Source organism: Delphinapterus leucas, chromosome X, assembly GCF_059928025.1.
Source record: "Delphinapterus leucas isolate spDelLeu-1000000601 "Yukka" chromosome X, BTC_Dleu_Yukka2, whole genome shotgun sequence".
In the NCBI taxonomy this organism is placed as follows: domain Eukaryota; kingdom Metazoa; phylum Chordata; class Mammalia; order Artiodactyla; family Monodontidae; genus Delphinapterus; species Delphinapterus leucas.
The window spans coordinates 46,081,526-46,098,840 of NC_143150.1; the positions used below are offsets into that span (position 1 = coordinate 46,081,526).

A 17,315-nucleotide genomic window follows, 5' to 3' on the forward strand; every position below is an offset into this window, starting at 1 on the left:
ATGAAGGGGCTACCTTCCAATGAAACTAGAAGGGGTGACAGATGGGTATAACAAGAATTTTGAAACTAGAGCTGGCTGGGACTCCAAGTTTAACATTACCCTCTAACCACTTCTTCTCCTCTCTGCTTTGCCCCTTTTCCTATTCCCAAGCAAAGTATCAGGTGATCAAAAACTAGGCCTTACCCTTCTTTTAAGAAAGTGCCATACCGCTAGTTTCTTGTGGTTTTGGAGGAAAAACAAAATCCCGTTTGACTCCTCACTTCAGTAATGTCTTATAATGCCTGTTTCTGTGAATGATATTTATGGGTCCCCGTTTTCCAGGTTATTGCCTTGGAAAGTTATGTAACCAGACACTGATCTAAAAGAGAAGTCATACCTGAAGTTTACAAAGTATTGAATTTGTCCAAAGTTGAGTTCTTGTTCACAGGAGGAGAGCCTGGGACACTTTTTGTTAGGTTAGCTTTCTCCTTTGCTGAGTCTGAGCACTTGGAATATTTTAGTGTTGGCCTGCTGTGACTCACTGCCTGTCCAGTGGCCTAAGAGATGCTTAAGCAAGTCCACAATATGTCTCTCACATAATTAGACACTGGGGTATGCACAAAAGGACACATCTTTTTTTATGCATCAGTTATGGGGTCATTTTGTCATCAGCCCCTATTTCCACTTTCTCAATACAGCCTAGTAAAATACAGTATTTGAGAATCCTTATGCTTTGCCCTTTTCTACTCCCCAAACCTGACGAAATGCAAGTTTTTATTGTTGTCTTCCATGTGAGATGGATCTGCTCCATTTCAGTTGTAGGGAATATTCTTAACAAACACTTACCCAGTGTGTTCAGCAGCAATCAGGCCATTAATGATGATGTAGAAGTTTATTAGAACATGAAGAGAAGAATTACCTACAAGTAATTCCGGAGTGCTGGCTACCAGGAGCCAAAAGCCTCATAGGCAGAAATTCATTGAATAGCATGCATTTATTATATGTTGGCTGCCAGAAGTTTAAGCACTTGAGCTCAGACTTGCTATTAAACCCTCCCCAGCATGCGGGCCACCCACCAGTTGCAAGGCATGATGACACGACAGATAACCCGCCCTCCTTGGTAGCAGTATGGATACGGGTAGTAACCTAGTAAAGGTTCACAGACGCGGCGGCAGTAGCGGTTGCCTCGACGGCAGTAAATACAACAATAACCTCTCTCATCCAGCATGGGGTCGAATTCTATTCCATTTTCAGTCTGAAAGAAGAAGAAGCCAGTGTTGGAGGGGGCAGGTTCACTAGGAAGAGGTCTGCCAAGCTGGGGAGGAGTATAAGACTATAGGAGTTGGGGACTGGTGAGCAATTAAGTTCCTGAGCCTGATCTTGGAGATACATCAATGGATTAGATCAAGATTGATTTTATTTTTTTTAATTAACAAAATTTTAGAACAACTTTATTGAGGTATAGTTGATTTACAATGTTGTGTTAATTTTTGCTGTACAGCAAAGTGATTCAGTTATACATATATTCTTTTTCATATTCCTTTCCATTATTGTATATTACAGGAGATTGACAAGATTGATTTTGAACGAGTCTTCTAGGGATTCCAAGCTTCTTAAATATTTTTTTCTTAAAACAATGACCATTATCCTTTCAGTGACTTTGATCTGAGGGGTAGTGAGTTTTGTGAAGGCTCTTTGTTTTTCCCCTAACAAGAAAAACGTGAACAGAACTCACATAGTCATTGATTGGGAGTTCTTCCTCGCTTGCTGCTTGTCTGGTGTGACGGGTCTTCACCTTCACTTGAGGGACCACCCACTGCTCATTTTGTTCAATGCCTTTTTTTTCATTGGTAGGAAAGTGAAGGTCTTCACCATCCTCCTCAAAGTCTTGTAACTCTGAAACTAAGGTAATAAACACAAAGTTGTGACACAACTGCTTTGCTTGGGGAACTAGCATTTGGGGATAGAGATTTTCATTGTGTCTTCTCACTGCCATCATTTAGGCGTGAATGAACCACTTTTCCAAGCTCCTGCAGCTGATATCTTACGGAGATCTTCCAAAAGAAATTTGACCATTCCCATGTACATAGACTTCTTTGCTCATTTGGCATCACTTACTGCTTTGCCTTATTAGCATATTAAATTAAAAACTGAGGGCAGGGGACTTTGGTGTCTCCCACAATGATTTTACCCACGGCAGGTGCTCAGTAAATATTTGTTTGGTTGCCTGGTTTGATTCAGTGCCCTCTGTCCTCCTTCCTCATCCCTTCTCTTTCCTGTCTTAAAAAATTTTAAACTTGGTATTTAGAAATTATCTTAGATTTACAGAAGAGCTGCAAAGATAGTACAGAGTTTCTGTATACCTTTCACCCAATTTCCCCTAATGTTAGCATCTTACATAACCACGGTACAATGATCAAAACTAAGAAATTAGCATTGGTACAATACAATTAACTAAACTACAGACTTTATTCAGATTTCATCATGATTTCCACTAACGTCCTTCAGGAGAAGAATGTTGAAGCAGAAGTTGTAGTAATTGCACTTAGTTGCTTTTTTTTTTGCTGGTTGTGTCTTTGTTGCTGCGAGTGGGCTTTCTCTAGTTGTGGGGAGCGGGGGCTGCTCTTCCTTGCAGTGCGTGGGCTTCTCATTGCGGTGGCTTCTCTTGTTGAGGAGCACGGGCTCTAGGCGCATGGGCTTCAGTAGTTGCAGCACTAGGGCTCAGTAGTTGTGGCTCGCGGGCTTAGTTGCTCTGTCGCATGTGGCATGTGGGATCTTCCTGGACCAGGGATCGAACCTGTGTCCCCTGCATTGTCAGGCGGATTCTTAACCACTGCACCACCAGTGAAGTCCCTAGTTGCTTTTTTTGTTTTCTTTTTGTGGTACGTGGGCCTCGCACTGCCGTGGCCTCTCCCGTTGCAGAGCACAGGCTCCGGACACGCAGGCTCAGCGGCCACGGCTCAGGGGTCCAGCCGCTCCGCAGCATGCGGGATCCTCCCAGACCGGGGCACGAACCCGTGTCCCATGAATCGGCAGGCAGACTCACAACCACTGCGCCATCAGGGAAGCCCCCTTGTTGCCTTTTTTTAAGGCCAAAGAGTACCAATAGATGCCCGCATTGGTTAGAGCATTCTCTCTTGGGAAATGTAGTAATCTATGCTGTCCAGAATGAGGGAGGCCAAATTCTATACTAGGTGGGCAGAATAAGATGTCCAGGGACTTTGCCCTCTCTATGGGCTGACTGGAAGTTGAGAGCTGGAGTCTTTTACTCTGGACCGTTAGCACCCAATTACTTTTATACTGGTTCCTAAAATAGCCACAAAGAAATTTGTATTGCAGTGACTGTCCTATCATCCGAGGAAGATGCCACCATTTGACATAGAAAATCCTTCTTGAGACAACAGAGCATTGTTTTGGCTCTTCTCTCCTCTGTTCTTGGGTTGGGTACACAGTGGTTTGAGCCATAGTCTGGTAGCTCGACTGCAATGAATATAGATGTGCAAAGAGAGACAGATTAGCTTTTCACTATCACTACTCACATTAAGGTGGCATTACCTTTGCTGGGATATTAAAAAGCCTGTCAGCATTAATTTATCTGATTTATAACTTGGCTGTGAAAAATTCCCTCCTCACTGGCAGTCAGCATATACAGTTTCATGTAAGAAGATATAAGCTGATCATTTGTTTTCCTAGAAGTGCAGTCTCTGAATGCTGGAAATGTTACTGACTTTGGAAAACAGAGGAGGAGGAGGAGAAGGAGGCCATACCTGCTATTAGAGTGGGATTGATCCAATACATGGTCACATTATCACAAATCTCCAGAATTTTGGAATTTTTGAGAAAGTCTCGGTTTTCAATAGGCTTTTCTGCTGGGACCCAAATCACTGACTGTTCAAAGAAAGTTGTGGTAATTTCTTCATTCTGAGAGAAGAAAGTAGTTCAGGGTGGGGATAGGCAGAGAAATTAATAAAATGAGTGAGACATTATGGGATCCTGGAAAATACCATATTTCGAGTCTGAATAATAATTCCAGTCCCAGAGCTCTCAGTGAAGTAGATGCCCTTGGGAGAGTTAACAACTGGTCCCTCCCTCTCCCATCTAACAGTAGGGCTGCTCACTGAAACAGGAGCCTTCTCGGCTACCATTTCCCTTAAAGTCAGGAAGGCTTTCCATCATTTTCTGGGCCTCCCACTGGGCCATGTATGTTTTAATTTGGGCTTCTGGAACCTTGAGTGATTTACATTTGTTTCCTTTCTTTTAAATGGATGTTGTGAGTGCCTGCCTTGTTTTAGGTTTATGACTAGGATTGCAAGCTGAATTTGATCTCAAGCTGAAAAACACTCCTATAATCCAAACTGGTGAAATCACTTAAGTAGCAACAGAACCTAATATTTTGGTTTTACAAGACTGTGTGTTAATGGTATAGTTGTAGTACCAAAGATACTTTGTTTCAAAGTCAGGTCTAACTTGTGACTTCACTGGCCTTACTACTATTTTACTCCTTTCATTCTAGATGCTTAGAATTTGTCTCACAGAATGTTTTTTGTTTAGGCAGCCTCTCTTATATTGTCAAGAATGCCCCCTTCTCTTCTGTTTCTAGTGTTGGAAGTAGTTGTCTTGTGTACCTAGCTCTTAATCATTTGTCTCCTGGGCTTTGACATTTTTTTCCCCTACTTTTAATAAGGTTTTTCCTTTTCTCTTTTGTTTCTTTCTAGCTTTATGATTTCAGTGTTTTTATTCTTTGAAATATGGCTTTGTATAATTTTTCTCCTAGTCACTTAAAAGTCTCATCTTAGCTCCTTTGCCCTTGAGTCTGTAAAGACTTGGGATGCATTGAAAGGGACTGTATAAAATGAGGTTGGTACGTTGACTAGCTTTGTTAGCAAAATCAGGGCTATTTATATACCTGCTCTGCATCTTTAACATGTACAAAGTAAGGATACAGTGGTGAGGGAAGTGCAGAATAAGAGGGTTTTTGTCATTCAGGACCACAAATTTGTCTCATAAAAAAAATCTGTAGCCTGAATTAAAAAAAATAGGATTTTCTTGAAGATAAAGCAATTTCACTATCATGAGATGAATACTTGTGGTATTTAGACAATCTGACAATATTAACTGAAGAATAAATTGGGCCAAAATGAGTTTAACTTTTTTTTTTTTTTTTTTTGCCATGCCGCATGTGGGATCTTAGTCCCCCTGCAGTGGAAGCACGGAGTCTTAACCACTGGACTACCACGGAAGTCCCAGCCTTTAACTTTTTCAGAAAAATAAATCTTGTTGTATCAGTTTGGGAAGTCATTGCTGGCTGGCCCTACTCAAATGCTTACATTATTTTCTGTAAAAAGCAGCATATGATATTGGGTATAATAGCTTTTTATCTTCTTGATTCTCCTTTCATCTTACTTTTGCCCCTAATATCCTGGAAGTTGTTCTGTTCCTCAGATGCATCCAAATTAGGCTTATTAAAAAAAAATCTCCAAAACTTTTCACTTGCCATAGACCTTGGGAGCAGAGCATCGTCTTTGGGGGAAATCTTCTTTTTCTTAGAAATTCTAGGAACCAGGGTCTGTAACTTCTCTGGACATGAGGAGACTAATATCATGTCTGTGGGAGCCAGTGACAACCCTGAGACTTGGGTAATGGAAAGAAAAAAGTGATCCCCATACCACCTCACCCCCCAAAATAAGAAAAGTAAAAGAAAAAGATAAATGGGTAGATGAAAATTAACATGGAGAGAGTTGGGCAGGAGAAAAGTGAAAAAGAACCTGGGAGAGACAGAAGAAAATGAAAGAGGTATTTGCAGTATATAGAGTGGCCACTGTGCCATTGGCATAATCTCAGTTTAGATTTGCCAGTTAAACACTAAAGCAAATCAACCCGACCCAATATTTGTTTCTTCTGGCTACAGTGGAGGTAGGCTGTCATAGATAGCAGCATACCATAATTACAGTCAGGATATTCAGGGAAAAATTAAGTCTCCTGGGCCTTACCGATGGCTGTATTTTAGGCAATAATCCTCCATCTCCCACTAGGCCTATAGCGGCCATTCAGCAATTGCATTGGTGCCCTAGGTCAGGGGTCCCCAACCCCTGGGCCTGTTAGGAACCTGGCTGCACAGCAGGAGGTGAGCGGCGGGCAAGCGAGTGAAGCTTCATCTGCTGCTCCCCATGGCTCCCCATCGCTTGCATTACCGCCTGAGCCATGCCCTGTCCCCAGTCCGTGGAAAAATTGTCTTCCATGAAACCGGTCCCTGGTGCCAAAAATGTTGCGGACCGCTGCCCTAGGTTACCTCACCATGGCCTGGGAGTGTGCTTTCAGAGAATTTGTATTATACTGTAGTTCTCACCTTCTTTACTTTTGTCTTTCCTAGTGATATGTTAAAGGTGGATTATTCTATTAGCAGCCCAGCATAAAATGGTAAGGTGAATGAACTGAAATCTTTTTTCATTTAACTTTTTATTGAAGTATAGTTGATTTACAATGTTGTGTTCGTTTCAGGTATACAGCAAAGTGATTCAGTTATATTTTATATATATATATATATGTATATATATTTTTTCTTTTTCAGATTCTTTTTCCCTATAGGTTATTACAAGATATTGAGTAGAGTTCCCTGTGCTATACAGTAGGTCCTTGTTGGTCATCTATTTTATATATAGTAGTGTTGAATTAAAATCTTTAGAATAGGTGAATGTCACAGCGTAACAAAAGTGGCAAGGATCCAGGTGGCCTTGGGACTCTTTTTCAGGACTTTATCTTTGGCAGGATTGGTTTTGTTCCTCCGGCTCACCCCTTTTACCAGAAATCTTTGGTTTGGAAGCAAATGTACATAATGGTTACCCGGGTATAAAAGTACAGCGTTGGACTTAAAAGCATGAACTTTAGGTTTGTTGAAAGGCCTGAGTTCAAGATCCCAATCTGCTCAGCACTAGCTGTGTAACCTTGGACAAGTCACTTTTTGGTCTGCATCTGAAAATGGGGATGATAATAGTACCTGTCTATAGGGTTGTTGTGAGAATCAAATGAGGGTAAAGCATTTAGTACGATGTCTGACACAGAGTTAGCCCCCAATAAATTATGGCTTTTACTATTACTATTATTTTTCTTACATACCTCATCTATTTCTTCCTCTGGTTCAGAAAATTCTGGAATCACTTTAATCTGAGTTTTGATGAAGCATTTTTGAAGACCTACAAAGTAAATGCCAGTGTATCCCTATAAAACAGACAAAAAATAACAAAACTTCCTGAAATAGCCACAATTAATGAGTTTCATGGTTTGTCAGGGCCCCAGGCTGGCAAAATTTGAATTCAAAGGGAAAGCTTTGTCTTATAAATTAAATGGAGGCTACAGGCTATTTTTAACTTGACTCAAATGTTCTAATATTTTAAGTGGGAAGCTTTAGAGGGAAAATATCCAACTTACATTTTTAAAGTCATGTACTTCCAATGTTTCATCAGTGCCATTTCCACTTCTGAATATTTCAGTTCTGGTCACGGGATCAATTTCCATGTAAATCTTCTTCTTCTCTCCATTGCTGTAGAAAGTGTGCTCCATGTCATATGTCTGGGAGAACAGAGGAAAACAAGCTCTAAGATACTCAGTATGTCCCTTCACAAGACACTTTAATTGGGTAATATCTGGAGCACCTTCTTTTTCCAGAGCCTTTGCAGAGAGGTACCATCTCAGCAGCTTGCCGTTGGGAATTCTCTGAGACTCGAGATTAAAGTGAGGTGTTTCTTGGCACTGGAGCTGATATGGGGATCCCTTCAGAGCCAGTATTTTGTATTCAAGCCAAGTTGCTGAACTAATTACTAAGAATTCCAACAGTTTTCTTGGCAGCCTTGACTAAATAGCAAATGATATTTTGCAAGCAGCCTGTAAGGTGTTTTCCACTTGTGGTAAGCAGAGGAATCACCAAAAACCTATACGGCTTCTTTAAGCTACCACTTCCCTTTCTAAGTACTCAGTAGTCACCCACTTACTCGCTGTGAAATTCACTAGGGCTGAGAAAGAGATTTGAACAGATTTAGAATGCTTAGGCATTGCTCTTTATCTTATCCATCCAGGCATTTAATATTGTCTCAACAGTCTTGGATCTGTACTTTTTAGACTCTGAAAACTCTGAAGACCATTCTCCTTGGTGAACATTAGATAATCGTCTTACCCTGACCTCAATGGCTTCCTTTTGTCCTTTAAGCTCCAGGAAACATTTACTGCCTTCCCCTAACCTTTTCTGTTATGGGCTAACCAAATTCATTCAGTTGATTCCTGATGTTTCTTTTCCAAACCCGATTCAGCTGACTTCGAGTTCTCCAGATTCTCCTGCATATAGAATTCAACAGCTGTGAATTGTAATATGCACTATGTAATATGGAGTCTCCCAAGAAGATCGCCTTGGCAAAGCTGCATATCAGGTTGCTTTTGAGTGGTTGAAACAAAACCCCAGACTCTCTCCTACCCTCTAAAAAAGACAATTTTTCTAAGGGCCAAAAGGACCAGTCCCATAGAGTATCCCAGTCTATTAATAAGCCCATTACTTATAACTGAGGACATGTTTATAGCTAGAAGCAAATAAGTAACCTAAAGGAATTTGTTACCTCTCACAAACCAGGCCAGACCTGATGGTGCCATGTGGAAGTCTATCTTATCCCTGTTGTTAGGAGGCCTTTGGCTATCGAGTTTTTTCATTCTCATTTTTCCTTATGAAAAACATTTGGTAAACTAAAAACCTGAAAAAGCAAGTCATCTACAGGGCCATTGTTGCTTTCTAATGATACTGTTCCCAGTGGCAGTCTTGTATTGCTTGTGCTGGGTTGGGTTGTTTTTTAATGTCTGCCGGTATCTGTGACTGAATGTTAGTATAACCTGGTCAAATTTTCCCCACCTCAAGTAGAAAAACAAATTGGAAGGGTTTGTAGAAGCAATATTACTTCAAGTGTGAAAAGTTGATGTAGTCGCTGAATAGGAAAACAAGAGACAATGTCATTTACCTTTTTGCTGCCCTACAGTGCCTTGGACATGGTTAGAGCTGAAGTATATATTGAACACCTTTTCCCCACCAATAGCAAATTCTCATCTTCCTAAAGAGAGGTTTTGAGCATTGGCAAGGTCTTTTAAGAGACCATATTTTAAAAGGGGAAGGAAAACAGTATTTAGAACTTTCCAGCAACTGCAGAGTTAACACAGCAAGTCTGGCCTGCTTTGTGACAGGTAGAAAATTCCTTTAGACTTGCTATTTGCTTCTAGTTATAAATTTGTCCTCAGTCCCAGCTCTGCAGCCAGCTTGAGAAACTTCTACCTATGGCAACAAATTGAGCTCTCAGTGGGCCTGACCTAAGTAGAGGAGAGAGGCATCTACTTCAGATCCAGCCTTGTCAGATCTCCCAACAGGGGGGAATTTCTTTAGAAATACTATCCATTGTTGAGACAAATGTCGACACCACTAGTCATTGGGGGTGGGGTGGGGTGTTTGTTTCATCAGTAGCACAACTGATGGATTATTGCACGGAAAAATGAGGTTAGAGACTAGGGGAAGTTGGAACACTGCCTACCTGGGCAAAAGGGAAAATACAGGCTGTATTTTCAATCATTGGTAGAAGACTGTGGAACCATACTGGTGACATTTAGGATTTCAGTGTACTTTTGTGGAATGAGTTTTCCTGCACTGTTGGCAATGCACTTCACTTGGACACCTTGCTAGATGAAAACTATTGGAAACTGCCAAGCTCAGCAGATCTTGATTATTTTCAGCATTCTTTCAAAGAGGTTTTTTTTTTTTTTGGTAGGGGAGGAGGGGTCCATTCTGATTGTATTCATTCACTAGCATGTTGCCTTTCTGGTTGTAATGGTAGTGGGCTCAGAATGACTTCATTTATATGTAAAATCTGGGTGGGGGGTAGGGAGGTATATATTCACTCAGATGGAATTCACTATCAAAGGTGCCCTTTTGGAACAGACTGTCCTTTGTCTAGGAAGATGATGCTGGTGGCCCACTTTGGACTGCTTAGGGATGGGTTTGAGCAAATCCAGACATACTGTCTCGTCCGGGTCCCTGTGGAGCACATTGCCTGGGTAATGGCTATGCAAGCTTCACTGGCCCATATGAAGACTGAACTCATGTCTTTGGCTTCAGAAGTACTTTTCTGTCTACTAAGCTCATTGGCTCAGGGGCTGAGGGTCTTTCTGGAGATGAGGAAATAAATGGTTTTGTCCACCCCAGGTGCAAACTAAAGCAGAGAAGGATGACCGGTCTGTGAGAAGTGTGAGTGGGCTCCCAGTAGTTCATCTCAGACTGCCTCCAACTCAGCTTTATTCCAGGAAGGACAGAGTATGATGAGAAGTACACTTCCACCAAACCGGCACATTAGGGCAAGTTAATCTTTGGTGCTTCTAGCTTCCCTTTTCTGTTCTTTTTATATCCTGCCCTCTTTGTACCTTCGTAGCCCTTCCTCCTCTTTCCATCTCCCCCTATTCCTCTGTCTCCTATCTAGACATCTAGGAATCTCATGGTGCTTCAGGTACATTATATCAAAGAAGAAATCAATCTGACAACTGATCTCACACTAAGGTATTAGTGATGGGTGTTTGTCTGTTAAAAAAAAATGAGTGCGATACTTAACTCAAAGGAATGAATTACTAATGGTGGTTTTTAAGCACAATGGCACCAGGAATAAGAGATATATTAAGGGCAAGGGCATCTTTGCAGCAGCACTCAAATGGGTTCCCACTCCATCCACACATAAGGCTGGTCTCAACTATGAAGGTCCAGAACACTGGCGTTGGACAGGTAAACCAATGGGTGGAATATGACTCAGAAGTAAAACGAGATAGATACATGGTGAACCCCAAGGAGTGAGGGATGTAAGAAGACCACACTGACAAAACGTGGAGAGAACACAAGCTCATTTCTCTTCCCTGCTCAGGAATTCTTTCCTCAGTCCAGTTAAATTCTCCACTCAGGCAGCAAATGAGCCCTAACATCCTCCTTTCACAGTTTGCTGTGTTTTCTGGCCTCAATTTGTGACCATCTCTGAGATCAGAAAAGAAAGATTTTTATAAAAAGTAAAGCTGCCTCTGACCTCAGTGTGATGGATCTGTTTCGGGGCAGGTAGCTTTAGCTTGTCCTGAAAGGGATTTGAGGACATTTGGCTTAGGTTTGTTTTTTGAAGCCTATGATTAATCTAGATGTTCTTCTCTCCACCTTCATTTCTTACTGTCTGTTTATGAGGTACACTCTCCAAAGGTGAAATACATGCTCAGAAGAGCTGGCTAGCAGGTGTTAGGCTGGAAGGAAAGGAAGGGAATGCATTGTATTATATTATTACCAACCTAGCCTGTGGGAATTAAAGGGCCTCTGGGTATTTCTTTAACCAACACAGAGCAGACACATTGTTTCTTATGCAAAGTTGGACTCCTGCATCTTCAGTCACCAGTTCTCAGTCCTGAAAAAAAACTGGCATAGGCAGCACAGACATTCCTCTTTTTCAAAAAGAAAAAGAACCCATTTCTTTCATGTCGAACAGCAGTCCCCAACCTTTTTGGCACCAGGGACCGGTTTCGTGGAAGACAATTTTTCCACAGACCGGGGGTGGGGGGAGGATGGTCCAGGCGGTAATTCAACTCCTGCTGTACCACCCGGTGCCACAGACCAGTACCTGCTGGGGGTTGGGGAGCCCTGATCTAGATCCTCAAGCTGGCTTGGAAGTTTCTCCCTACCCACTAACCTCACCACTCCTTATTCTTAAATGCAGCTGAAGAATAGTGAAAAGACTCTCTAGACCAGGTTCTAGTCTTAGCCTCAACTCTGCCACTTACAAGCTGTGTGACTTTGGACAAGTCACCAAGTGTCTCTGGAGGCTCAGTTCCCATCTTTATCTCTCACCCATTGCCAAATGCAATGTTGAATAGTTGACAAAATCAATTTTTTAAAAAATTGAAATGTAGTTGATTTACAATGTTGTATTAGTTTCTGGTGTACAGCAAAGTGATTCAGTTATCCAGATATATAATTTATATAATAATATATATATTCTTTTTCAGATTACTTTCCCTTATAAGTTATTATAAGATATTGAATATAGTTCCCTGTGCTATACAGTAGGTCCTTGTTGTTTATTTTATATATAGTAGTTTGACCAAATCAATTCTGTTCAGATTTGGCTAACACCTGTCAGGTTGAACCGTTGGACTGCTACTACCTGTTGATTTCCTGGGCCGCTTTCCCTACAGTAGCCCCAATCCCACTCTCAGCCACTGAAGGACAGCTCCCTTTGAAGACCTAGGTTTTTTCTGGCTGGTACCAAATAAGTTGCCCAGCAAATGCCTTAGGAGAATGAAGAGACTGAATACGAATGTGCCCCTAGTAGCCGGAGTCCTACTCTACATAATCGATGCTGCCCCTTGGCAGCCGAGACCAAGAGCTAACCCGTGACAGTGGCTGGACAAGGGTGGACTTTGCTCTTGAAATGGTTTGAGAGGAAAATAAAATGAAGTCTTTTTAAAAACGCTGACGTGGCACCATCTGGTGAAGCTCAGTCCCCCTGCTAAAGAGGTTTCAGCTCCATCTCCGTCTCTTCCCTTGAGGGAATGAAGTGCTTCTCCAGACCCACATTTTACCTATCAAACTGCTGTGTAGGAAAGCCCAGGGAACTCGGGGAAGAAAGTTGTATCTTTGTGAAGAAAGATAAGTGAAGATAAGTGAAAAGATAAGTGAAGATAAGTGAAGAAAGTTGGTCTCTGGCCAACTTAAAGAAATAGGCACAGGAAAGCCCGATCCAGACTTAGCAGGAAAGTGCTTTTTCTGAGCAAAAGATTTTCAGCCTAGAGTGCTGTTGGGCTTGCAGTCTTGAGTAAAACTCTTTTAATGGTCATCTGCAGTTGAGGTGAGGGGGAGGCCAGATGGATGCCCACATATCCTACCCCTTCTCATCTCATCCTGGTAGTATGCAGAAGTTGAGGAGACATCCCCAGGAATCTGTGGATTGCTGTGTGGGCTTTAGGACTTAGCCTTTCAAAATAGCCCTAAAGTCACCAGGCAGTTCCTATATATGGCAGGAAGTGCAGCATTTCATTAATTTAGTTTATTATTCTTCTGCCTCATTCTACAAAGGATTGGAAGGGATAGGCTACAAGGTCTGTGTTACATCTATCAACTATTGGTTTAAAGGCTGGAATTTTTCTGACTTGTTTTCTCTATGTTGGATGAATTAGCTGGGGAGTTGATTTCTGATTGTTTCAGGTTTAATGTGTAATACAGGGAGCTTTAAGCAAGAATGTTTCTCTTGGGACTCTGCTTCAAAGATGTCTGGGCAGTCACTGCCTGAAAGTGAAGTCTTGTGATGCTCTCTCAAAATCTCTGGGACTGAATATGTCCTCTGCTTGGTTGAGAAAGCTGAATACAGAACTCGATGGACTGGCTTTCATTCAGCTCAAGTGGCTTCTGTATGTGGCTGTGGGTTGGGGATCTGTAGCCTGTAAGGGAGTGAAACAGCTCTCCCAAAGTTAGTCTTCCTTGTTTCATTTTATTTTCATCTCTCTCTCTCTCTCTCCCCCCTCCCCCCGTTTTAGATCAAGAATCTGGATATTTTAGGGCTTCCCTGGTGGCGGAGTGGTTGAGAGTCCGCCTGCCAATGCAGGGGACGCGGATTCGTGCCCCGGTCCGGGAAGATCCCACATGCCGCAGAGCGCCTGGGCTAGTGAGCCATGGCCGCTGAGCCTGCGCGTCCGGAGCCTGTGCTCCGCAATGGGGGAGGCCACAACAGTGAGGGGCCTGCGTACCGAAAAAAAAAAAAAAAGAGAGAATCTGGATATTTTGTCCCCACCAAGGTGGGAGGTAATAGAAGGAAGAGGGGGGAAATTACTGGCATGGAAATGTCAACACCAGATGTGGAATGTTAAATAAGCACTTAATTATAAACAGATGTCAAAAGCAAACTAAAAAGGATGTGTGGCGGAGGCTAGAGGAGCAAATGCTAAGAACTTGGAGAAAGTCCAGGGATGCCAAACACATCACTGTCATCCATAAGCACAGCAGTATCACCGGTTCTCTCCACCAAGGGCCCCAAGAGTCCCCACAGGTCCCACAGGCTTGTAAAGGAAAGTCCAGAAGAGCCTGGGTTTTAATCTGCTAGCTGCTGTTTCTTGCCAGGCCATACTCTTTAGGGGAGCCTCTTTAATTTGTGCAAGATGCCTGGATCCTTTTCCTCTGCAAATCTTCTTCCAAGACCAATCTGACTACTCTTCACTTCCCAGCAATCATAAGTCAGCTCTGAGGCAGGCTTATTGGCAGCCCTAGCCATTGGAAACAACAGATGTTCCCTGGGGCTTTTTGTCTGGGAACTAAAGGTAGTGGGCTTAGTGGAGCATCCACATCTCCAGCTGGTTCCTCAGTTTGCAATGGACCCAGCCTGGTCTTGTGGGGAAGGCCAGGACTTAAATATCAAAGGCAGTAAATTGTAACTCCCCATTGGAACAGAGAACAAACAACCTTTGTTTATGGTGGAAAAACTTGCCCCAGGAGACACCTATTTATCGTCTTTTACCAGATTACTTTGTAATGATTTTGTTCATTTCTGAGAATCCCTTTGCTAAAAATCACAACCTAAGACGGATTACTTCTTGAGAGATTTGGTTCTTGATAAACTTTATTTGGTAGCATACCTCACCTCTTCTGTGCATGCAGTGACTCATTTTTACATTTGGTTTGAGGAATCACAGGATTGCTCCTTATAATGCATTAAAAAGTGAACTGGAGTGAGAATCAAAGACGGTATAATACAGAAGCAGAGGTGACCATGGGCTCTGTTAGTGAGCTTGGCACCTTGCTAGATAAAAGCAAGGTCCCCACCTAGTCATTTATAGTTGCACCGAGACAAATAGCATTGTAAGTTTAGAAAAACACATAAACTTTTTCAAAATAGAATTTGCAATTCCAATGGCTAAAATAAAACTAGAAAAACCATCTGGCCCCTTGTTCAGGCAAACATGTATGGGTGGTCAGAAGGGCTAGCTACCTACTACACCCAGCTAAGAACATTATGGCCATGGAGGATGAAAGGGTTTATTCTCCTCTAACCCATCTGTAATTGTCAAGAGGATCCAAGATTCAATTTGTGGGACAGCATGTTACCTTGGGAATTAGCTAAGTAATAGCAGAATTGGATTGGTATGCATCTTGGCACTCTTAGTCATTTGCTGTTTCTTTCCTGATCTCAATTACTTTGCCCACCTTGCTAGTCTGAATATAGGTGGCTTCTCTAGAAAGACATGTGAACAGTAAGCAGTTCAGAAGCAGAGAGCAGTGGGAGAGATAAGAGAAAGGGCTAACTATAGGCATTGGATGATGCGTGAAATCCTTTCTGGAACAAGGTATAAATAAAAAAGCAAGTAAACAAAGTTTGCTATTCATTCTCCCTCTGACTTAAACTTGATAAGGTAGCCTCTAGTACTAAATGAAAGTGGGTATGGTAGCAAAGGTGAAGAATCCACAGGTGGCTATGCCTTACTTCTCTGTTTTCTTTTGGACACTTGTCCACTTGATTTTCTATTTTCTACACTTCCTCACCCCCTGCCTCTCCTTCCTCATTGATCCATATTCTTTCCTCTCTGCTCCTATCGCTCCTTTGACTCCTAATGGTTCATACCAATCCATTATCTTCTTGTATTTTATCCTCCCTCCTGGATTTTTGCCTTTCCCTTCCTACGTCTGTTATCAAATAGAAATGAGCATCCCATGACAACAAATTAATAATAATGGTAGCAACAACAACATCCCACATGCAGAGAGAAAAATGTAGCAAAGCCAGAAAACCATCTTAACCGTTTATAGCTTGTACATTTATTAATTCTCTTTCAAATGGAAATTGTTGGCATGAAGGGACTATGATTTTCTTTGGGTCACATCTAAACTTAGCCACTGTGTGTGAGCCCGGGAGTAACAATAACACCAAGGTACACTAATATCAACTACAATGCAGCCAAGCTTCACCAAATAACCATAGTATCAGAAGCATGATATCTGTGATTAATGACTTGGTGTCACTTTTCTACCTTGTAGCATTACTATTTCAGTGGGACACCAACGACTGTGGCTCGTGAGAAGCTGAAAAGCTCTAGAGTTTTTGGTTCTCTTTTTTGAGTCACAAATAAACATGAATTCAGGTATGAGAATTGCTCCTTCTGAAAAGGAGTTTGCTGCCTGTCCTCACAGCAGATTCATTAAGTCAGAAACATAATCCCTGAAAATCCTTTGCTACCATTTCTCATGGTTTCTTCTTATGTGGTAGTATAATTACTTTTCCATCAGTTTCTGCCCAGATAATTGAAAGAAAGATGGAAAGTATTTTTTCTTACAGTAAAAATTTTGCTTCTGTGAGGAATCTTAACTCCTTATAAAACATAATAAAAGAATGGGTAATTCTATATCTTATCATTACTAACCAAAATGCAGAAAACATATTTTTCCTTTACCAAAATAATTAGGCAAAAAAGAGAGAGCAAGCCTTGACTGAGTTTTTCATACTACCAAAAAATATACACAAAAAGAACTTAATGACTTTCATTTTCAGAGTAATATACATGTCAATCACTAATTAAATTCAATCAAACTCAAAACAGAAACACTGGATAATAATGTTCATTTACTCACTTTTTTTGGTGTCTCAGGCCAGAACTGCTTGCCCCCACAAAACAGGACAATTAGAGTTAGGGCGAGGATACCAAACACCAGTCCACAAATCTTAAGTGATTTACATATCTTCTTGGATTTAGAAGCTTCTGCCTAAGCAAAGAACAGAGAGAATAAAACAATACACAATAGCCCTTAAAATTGCAAGCCATAATTCAAAGTCACTTGATTTCACTTTTTAATGTTCATATTGCAATATGATAAATCTGTGAAGCCATGCTTCTGCTCAAAAGGGAATAAAAATATGAATCAACTTACATTTAGAATGTGACAGTCCTCACAGTTCTCTGGAGGATTCCTTGCCATGGTCTCTCAGCACACAGCACTCTTTCCCTGCTTTGAGAGGACTAAGAGACCACTGCTGAGGTGGAGTTGCAAGTGAGTCGGCTAACAGATGCCAGAGGAGAAGCTGAATTTATATGGCTCAAATATGTCATACCAGAGCCTGAGGGAGCCCAGGGGGCTCCTGTGCTGCAATTTGTTACATAGATATACCCATATATGTATATAACTTCTGTGCACAGAATTCCATCCAGAATGGCAAAGACAGAAGGTTGTAATGAAAACTATTGTCCTGGGGGTTGGTTTGGAAGGGGACCAAGCCTAGGACACATTGAAATTATTTTTCACTATGAACTTAAAATATCAG

General features: G+C 41.6%; 1 protein-coding gene across 1 annotated transcript; it reads right to left on the bottom strand.

The window, feature by feature from the left end:
• Window positions 1–536: 536 nt before the first annotated feature.
• On the bottom strand, window positions 537–16,972 carry TNMD (tenomodulin). The gene is made up of 7 exons (XM_022580709.3): window positions 16,925–16,972; window positions 16,628–16,759; window positions 7,405–7,545; window positions 7,093–7,194; window positions 3,747–3,900; window positions 1,715–1,881; window positions 537–1,234 (listed from the first exon to the last, which is right to left on the bottom strand). The coding sequence occupies exons 1-7, from the start codon at window positions 16,970–16,972 to the stop codon at window positions 1,025–1,027; spliced, it is 954 nt and encodes a 317-aa protein (XP_022436417.1). The 3' UTR covers window positions 537–1,024.
• Window positions 16,973–17,315: the final 343 nt, after the last annotated feature.